A 9,122-nucleotide genomic window follows, 5' to 3' on the forward strand; every position below is an offset into this window, starting at 1 on the left:
ATTTTTTATATTTTTTTTCAGGGACTGTAGCAAGCAGACTAGCTTGTTGCTTTTCAAACAATCCTTTTTACCCTATAAAGCATAGAGAAACCCTTCTACCTATTTACAGGGATCTTCCCTAGTCACTATGATCTCCAGTGGGGACACATAGAGTGTGATTCTGTTTCCAAAATTTTGATTTCTAGCAATATTGTGTGCATTGTGCATTCTGATTGTCTTCTGGCATCACTTCATTGATCCTGTTCTGTCTGTTACTCTTATATAGATATCTCATTTGTCTCAGACATCTCAAAAGGCACTTAGCAACTGAGTCATAGCTTTCAGTAACTTTGCTCGGACTTCCCAAGACCTAACAATTTTAAGCAGCAGTTTTAAGAACAGCTAAACTCAAAATATATGTACTCTATTTACAGTGAACCACAGCCAAGCTTCACAAAGAGTTTTGTTTTCAAATGCACATTTGGAAAGAAGATATATTTTAATTCTAGTCTCTGTATCATTGATTATATAATGTGAAATAAATGAAGAATAATGTTGAATCAATTCTCTGTATTCTTAGATAAATTCTCTAAGCAGTAAGCTATAAATTTATAGCCACAGAAATGAAAAATATTATCCTATGTCTTTTTCTTTTTAGGTTCCATTATCTATTTTTCAGTCTAACATCCCGGCCATGAAAAAGCAGTTTTGCTTTGAATGATTCTGTATTAAATGCCTATGTAAAATGACAAGGCAGCATCTTTCTGTGGAGCTTGCAACACATTTGCAGCAGTATTCAAGTTCATCTAAGATATTTTCCCACTTTGATTTCATCATCTTTCATCCATGATTCTGTACACTGCACATCTGGTGTTTCCTAAACATTGCTATGTATGCACTGATGTACCGTAATTTTAATAAATTCAACATACACTGTGGACTGTTTGGTCCTGTTTTATACAGGCAAGCTTTGCCTTTTCCTGGCATATGAAGATATCAGCTTCCAAAGTAGTTAAGATCTTGAGATTCAAAGTTCTTGAGCCACAGAAAATGATCTGCAATCAAACATCCACTTGGAAATTTCCAGGGGTAATATGTCACTTAAGTGTCTTGTAGAAAAAATTAAATACATCTGAAAAAAAATTCTCTTTCTTTACTTCCAAAAAAGAATTTCCTTTTAACGAAACATTAAACACTTTATTAAACACTTGGAAAATAAGCATAATTAGTAACTTGGAATTTTCCTAATGTTTTCAAGAAATTTAGTTGTGCATTAACTGAGTTTATTTTGTTATTGTCTCCCATCCTTCTATTTCAATAGCTACTTCCTTGCACTTCACAAAAAAAAAAAAAAAAAGACTTTTTTGTCTTCTTTCTTGTTCTTTGAATGTTTGTTTTCTAGAAGTTTCTTTACCAAATCTTCTTTCAGTGTAGATGAAAATGTCAGGTCTGAATTCCTCTTTTATAAATCCCGATAACCTTTTGTCAGTCTTGGATCTCTGCTGTACACAGACTTTCTAAATGATTCTTTGAACTACCTGGCAGGAATGCAAAGACTTCATTTCTCAAAGTAGTATATTCTACAATTTAAGAACTACTGATCCTGTTATTTTGAACCACAATATTTCTAGTGATATATCAATATATAACATAAGCAGTTCCTTGAATTTCAAGGTATATCCCTGACAAAATATTCCATACAGCCCCTCAAGTCAGCTGAATAAAATGGATAAAACTGGATTCTCTGTCTTCTGGCTGACACGTCCTTTAACACCAGTGTCTGTAGCTTTCTGTTATCTTATACTACCTGTGGACACTGGCCTTTTTCAATGCTTTACTTTATGACAAGGATACACAATGTTACACAGATACTTAGAGAGAATCCTTCTGAAAAAGAATGTACTATTGTCAAGGATTTCATCTCTATGTAGAGCAGGAACAGATGATCTGGACATTATTTATTTTATTTCTCTACTTCCAAGCCAGACAGCTTTTTAGGCCTGCCAATAAAAATCCAACTGTACTTGTATGTTCACAATTAATGGGAAAGGTCACCATCTGTCAGAACAGAGAAAACCTCTTTGGTGACTTTACAGACTTTTATAAAGATGACAAGAAACATAAGCAGCTTGTTTTGTTTTTCATTTGACATGGCAATCATCAGTTAATAGTGGCTGCAATGTATTTAATGAAATGCAAGTCACAACCACCATACAATGTCATTCAATAATCAGAGTAAGCTGAGGAAGATACTGTACATTAACATTACAACTTTCCAGGAAAAGAAAAGGGAAAAACAAAAACAAAAACAAAAACAAAAAAAACACCCAACCCATCAATGAGGAAGTTACAAAGCAAATATATTCTCTGGTCAAGAGAAAATGTTTTTTTATTAGAATCACAGAATGGCCTGGGTTGAAAAGGAAAATAATGATCATCTAGTTTCAATCTCCAACTATGTGTAGAGTTGCCAGCCACTATACCAGGCTGCCCGGAGCCACATCCACCCTGGCCGTGAGTATCTCCAGGGATGGGGAATCCACAACCTCACTGTGCAACATGTTCCAGTGTGTCACCACCCTCTGTGTGAAAAGCTTCCTCCTAAGATCTAACTTAAATCTCCCATCTTAGTTTAAAACCATTTCCCCTGGTCCTATTGCTATCAACTCATGTAAATAGTCATTCTTCCTCCTGTGTATACGCTCCCTTCGTGTACTGGAAGGCCACAATGAGGTCTCCCTAGATCCTTCTCTTCTCCAAGCTAAACAAGCCCAGGTCTCTCAACCTTTCCTCATAGAAGGGGTGCTCCAGCCCTCTGATCATCTTTGTGGTCCTCCTCTGGACCTATTCCAAGAACTCCACATTCCTTTGCTGGGGGCCCCAGACCTGGACTCTGTACTCCAGATGGAGCCTCACAAGAGCTGAGTAGAGGGGGACAATCACCTCCCTCTCCCTGCTGGCCACTCCACTTTTAATGCAGCCCAGAACACAGCTGGCCTTCTGGGCTGCAAGTACACACTGCTGGTTCATGTCCAGCTTCTCATCTACCAGGACTCCCAAATCCTTCTCTGCAGGGCTGCTCTCAAGGAGATATTCCCCGTTTGTATAAATACCTGGGATTGCCCTGACCCAAGCGCAGCACCCTGCACTTGACCTTATTGAACCTCATTAGGTTTTCATAGGCTCACTTCTCCAGCCTGTCCAGGTCCTCCCATATGGCTTCTCTTCCCTCTAGTGTATAGACTGCGCCACTCAGCTTGGTGTCATCTGCAAACTTGCTGAGGGTGCACTCGATGCCATCATCTATGTCACTGATGAAGATACTGAAGAGCACTGGTCCCAAGACTGACCCCTGAGGGATATCACTTCTGATCGGCCTCCATCCTGACACAAAACCATTGATCACAACCCTTTGGCTGCAACCAGCCAACCAATTCTTAATCCACCATACAGTCTGTTCTTCAAATCCACACCTCTTCAGTTTAGAAAGATGTGGTGAGGGACCATGTCAAAGTCTTTGCAGAAGTACAGCTAGATGACATCCGTCACCCTTCCCCCAACCACCAAAGCCATCTCTCCATCATAAAAGACTACCAGATTGGTCAGGCATGATGTGACTTTGGTGAAGCTGTGCTGGCTGTCTTGAATCACTTCTTTATCTCGTACGTGCCTTAACATAGTTCTAGGAGGATCTCCTCCATGATTTTCCCAGGCACAGAGGTGAGGCTCACCAGCCTGTAGTTCCCTGGGTCTTCCTTTCTCCCTTTCTTATAAATGGGAGTAATGTTTCCCTTTTTCCAGTCACCTAGAACTTCAACGGACAGCCATGATTTTTCAAATATGATGGAGACCAGTCCGGCAACCACATCAGCCATCTCTTTCAGAACCCTAAGTTGGTATCATCCGGTCCCATGGACGTATATAGATTCAATTGCATGAGGAGGTCTCAGACACGTTCAACTGTTACAGTGGGACAGAATCTGCTCCCCACACTTATCTAGAGATTCAGGGTCCTGGCAGGTGTGGGAAGCCTGACCACCAGTGAAGACTGAGGCAAAGCACTCATTGAGTACCTCAACTTGACAGATATGAATCCAGTTCTCAATGAAGATAATACAGCATAAGATTTTGTATAATATAAAGTTTCCAAATACCCAGGAATCTTTTTCTGTTTGAAAATTTCTAAGCAGCTGGAAATCTTTCAAGACAACAATTGCACAAATATCAATCACTGGGACAAGAATCAGTACTTAGGGAAATTTATCTTAAAATGACTAAAAAATATAAAATTCTTAAAGCCTGTGCTAGATGTCTTATTGAAATCTTGAACTCATTCAGAGAGTACAGCACATCTGATCATTACTATGAAACAAACATTGGTTTGTACGTGTCAGTGAAAAAGAATAGCAAATACAAAATTCTTGCAGGGAATCAGAGAGTGTAATGAACATTTAGTTAATGCAGCCCTGTACTGCCAATGTTTTATTAAATGTATTCCTTAATCACTATTTGAATTTAAATGAAAAATTGATAGCAAGAATGCTGAGAGTATCTGACAGGTGGAAGTTTTTTGGTGTCAAAACTGCAAACTGCCTGTGATATTTGCTTTCACAGAGGCAATTAGTGAATCTTTAATGTGTATTAAGTCAACTATGAAACTGAAAAGTCAAACATCTTGGCAGGGAACCATGAAGACCAAGCTCAAGTCTTCTGAGCAGTACAGTTGTCTTCTTATTATAAAGGCTGACAATTTCACACAAAACAAAGCAGAGTCTAAGCGCTTTGGCTGGAACGGGCATGATAGAATAATGGAGACCCATTTGAACTCCAAAGGAAAAGCAAAGGCAGCAATGAAGAATAAAGTTTCTGGGAAGGCCATTTTATTCAGCATCACCTGTAGCACTAACAAGAGAGGGCTTTATGGAGATAAAGAAATCAGCAGTGACATGATGCAGAGCACTGGCCCTGGGTAAGTACTTTGCTTGTACTTACATTCATGATCAGCTTGTGTGGCCTTAATGGAGACTCTCTGGAGTCAGCATCCAGCTGTGACACACACACATAGCCTCCAATGCAAAAAGTGTACAATTCCATAAGGCTGAAGCTTCAAAGAAGAATGTAAAAAGGCAAATTAAAAATCACTGTTTCAACATTTCATATGAAGCATACACATCTGTTAAAGATGATGTGTGACACATACAATTAAAGTACATTTCAGAAATCAAGACCCAAAGGTACAGTCTGCTCAGTCCAATTTCCACTAATTTAAATAAACTGCTGGTAATGCAGACTTTTCTAAGCCTAACTACTCTAGTGCTAATTGTTGAAGAAAGACATAAATTAAAGTATTTCTAAGGGATGGTAAATGAACACTTTTGTAAACTTTTTTCTCCCTCATTTCTCAGTTTTTCTCATGGAAAGTTAACTATAAGGATATTTTGTGAACATGTCAAATAAATCCACACGTTCACATAATATCCATGGTTCTTGATGTGTTTGACCTTTATTAAATAGTTCTCTCACATCACAATGCTAAGGTGATGAGGAATAAGGTAATGAGCTAGACTGTCATTCTGCCAAAGAGAAAAGTAAGAAAGAAATTACATGAAAAGCTGCTCAAGCATTTTAGGTTCCAAAGCTTTTATTGTAATTCTTTTAACTCATAACAAACAATTTAATGTAGTTTGACATGACCTGTAAATTTGTTCTTTGCTAAGTCCGAACATATTAACAGTTTGTTTGTAAGACTGAGAGGCCTGTGAATGAATACTTTTTACACTGAAATAGTAATTATTTATTTTATTTATTATCAGTTATTATTTGATAGTAATGCATTATTATTTATTCGTATTAATTTTGATTTCTTTTTTGCTATTGTTTGTTTATGCTATGTTTTCTCATGCATGAATAACAATAATGCACACCAGGACAATCTGAATATGTGATACATGACAAAATGCAATTTTCCATCCTTTTAACTGAAAAGATCTAAGGGCCCAGTAATACTTTTAAAAACCCAAACAAAGGCTTTCAGGTTTTTGTTCCATTTTTGATTTGTCTTCCAAAACCATTAGGGTCCTCAGACATTGCTTAGATACATCACTTTCTGGCATTCACCTTTTCCTACTCAAATGAGTGAGTCAAGAAGAGGTCCAGAGATATAAATTCAAATTTTGTACTGAACATGTGGTTAATGGCCTGAAATTTTGCAGGACATGTTTAGATATGACATTAGGAAGAAATTCTTCATAGAGAGGGTGGTAAAGCTCTGGAACATGATGCTCAGAGAAGTTATGGAGTCCCCATCCCTGGAGGTACTTGAGACATGTGGATGTGTTATTAAAAGAGACTAGTGATGGGAGTCAGTAGATCAAGCTGATAGTTGGACTTGATGACCCTGAAGATCTTTTCCAACCTAGATGATTCTATGACTCTATCTGTTATAGGATATTGGGATTCCGTTCTAGGGAGCCAAAACTCTCTGAAGGGCAGTTAGCAAGCTATCTAAAAGTCCATCTCCAGGCAAAGGTAATTGGTCTTAATAAAAATAATGATTTAATACCATTGTTCATAAGAAATAATATCTGGTTCTACTAACATTGGAATAATTATTCTTAATTCTTTCATTTGAAACAATATATTAGTCTCACCTTTGTAATCATTAGGAGCGAACAGGTTGGCAGAGGGGCTGCCCAAGTTCAAATTTTAGACTATGAATTCACTTGCAGAAGTGAGATGAATGTTATGAAGAATGGGATGGTGACTTATTTAATATTTGTATTTAAACTTTTCTCATGGATTTTTATTTTTATTTATTTATTTGCTTGCTTGCTTGTGGAAACCATCACAAATAAATAAATAAATAAATGATCCAAATATTAGTTTCAGTGTACATGAATTTCAAACTGGAAACTTAAACGTCATAGTTTCAGATGCATTTGGTGCTTGCTTTATGTATTTAGCTTTTGTGTAGTCGAAGATAAATGTTGTGGAGTATAAACAGAAAGAAAAAAAAAAGATCTTCACATGTCTTCCTGTAACATATGAATTTAACTGAAACATTTTATAACATTTTGGAGATATTAAAAAAAGCTTTAAAAATAAAAGGCAAAATTATATTTGTTTTAATTACAATTGTCCAGTTTAAGAACTGGACTTTAAGAACTACCATTTCTTCACATTTCTCTGATATTGATCTTCAGTAATGTCAAGCATTTAAAAATATAATGTACTGAAGCTGTGGCTTTGCACAGTTTGTAGTACAGTGATTCCAGATATTTGTAGAGCTAACTAGATAAATAAATAACAGTTCAGTGTTCCACAAGCCCCTATTCCATTTCCATAGCTTATATGATGTTTGCTTTCTACTCACCTTTGACACATCTTCTTCAGATTAACCAGGCAATGAACAGATAATAATGAAAAATTACCAAATTTGAAAGCAATTGCACATATAATCTCAGGTTTAAAATACATACAAATTTTTGTAAACATATCAAATTAGTACTGACAAATTACCTATGTCATTCTCTTAAATGTGCTTAACTTTCTCTGTTATTCAAGAAGGTTGGCCTAAATCCAAGCATAATCTCTGGTTTGAAAATATGTATTTCTTCTTGAGAGAGGATCAGATTTCCCTCCCATCCTGTCAACCTCTATTTCAATCCTCATGTGACCTATCATGAAAGTGCATTATAGTTTGGAAATTAACCACAGAAGAAAAGCCATTCACCAAAAACCATGTCTAAGTCACTTTCTGAATTTCTGAAAAGAGGATCTCATAGCATCTACAGTATTACATTTGCAATTTTTCATCCTTTGTTCAATCATTAATGATGTTACAGCAAACCTTTACATGGCTCCAAGGAAGCTGAGGAGGAATGTTTAATTACATCTTAAAACAGGAACTGAGATGTAAAATGGAGAGAATGCATAGCTAAAAGCAAATGTTAATAGTCAGAAACTCAACCTCTATACAGGAAGTCTGCAAAGTTTGCAGTGCTATTGATTCCAGCTGATGCAATTGAGATTCGAAGGTGATAAGACTGCTACTGTTGTCCACTGGTAGTTTTACATTAACCATTCCAGTTGCGGTGGCTGACCTGATTTTCCAGGTATTCCTTTAAGACATGGCAACTCAAAATTACCCTGATGCTACTCCACCAGAGGCAACAACAACACAAAAGATTGATCAATTTAAATATCTTAATACTCCAGTCTAGAAATAACTGAACAGTAATTTTATAATTAGTGAAATAGATGTGATTGAACTATAGCTTTGGAGACAGTATTTGAAATGCAGGCACCTATTTTTTTCCCATAAGTGTTAATATTGAAGGCATCTGTGTTATTTCAGTTAGAGTCAATACTTTCAAGAACATTGCAATGTAATGGCCCAGGCTTACAAACAAAAATAGTTATTAACCCTGAGATACACCTCTGCTTCAAATAATGTGTGCGACATATTAATGTCTGGTATTAACACAATCAGTGATTTTTATTAGTCCTAGTGCTCTGTCAGTCAGATCTTATCCATAAAGATAGATTTATATGTCTCAAGGAAAATAATCCTTCAGTTTCTTTATTGAAGGAAAATGGAAGTCAGATAAAAGACATTACAGCTATTGAATCTCAGGAGCCTGGCAGAAATTACACAGCTTCTTCTGAATACTAACATCATAGTACAAATAACACTTCAAGGTAATTATATTTGGAGGTCCAGGAGTGTCAGGTACTGAATACAGTAATTATTCTAGCTAATGAGGATGATTAAATGAAGGGTTCTATGGGGTAGATTGCAAAAATCTCTTAAAGCTCTGGAACAGTCAAAAAGATATTGAATATAAATATACTCACACACACACATATATATACACCTATAAAATTTATACTCATATACTGTATTGAGATTTACTTTATTACTTTCCCTAAGACGTGTGGAATGCTTTTTTTTGTTGTTGTTTCCATCAGTCACTACCATCCACATAGTATGTGTGGTCACATTAGCACCAATTGAGATAGAATTTCCACATTTGTGGCATAAGTAACATTCACTTCCATTTACATAACATTTGGGAAAGATGTCATAAGAGTAAAGAATATTTCATCAGTACAGGCATAAGACTACAGTACTATTTTCTTTT

At 36.4% G+C, this 9,122-nt stretch overlaps 1 protein-coding gene across 1 annotated transcript in view; it reads left to right on the forward strand.

The window, feature by feature from the left end:
* The first annotated feature begins 4,667 nt into the window (after positions 1-4,667).
* Positions 4,668-9,122, forward strand: part of SNAPIN (SNAP associated protein) — a 14,155-nt gene continuing 9,700 nt past the window's right edge. The window contains exon 1 of the mRNA XM_003213822.3: positions 4,668-4,948. Within this exon, the coding sequence (XP_003213870.3) occupies positions 4,668-4,948 (281 nt within the window). The remainder of the gene's footprint in view (positions 4,949-9,122) is intronic.

The sequence above is a fragment of the Meleagris gallopavo genome, chromosome 1 (genome assembly GCF_000146605.3).
Source record: "Meleagris gallopavo isolate NT-WF06-2002-E0010 breed Aviagen turkey brand Nicholas breeding stock chromosome 1, Turkey_5.1, whole genome shotgun sequence".
Taxonomy (NCBI): domain Eukaryota; kingdom Metazoa; phylum Chordata; class Aves; order Galliformes; family Phasianidae; genus Meleagris; species Meleagris gallopavo.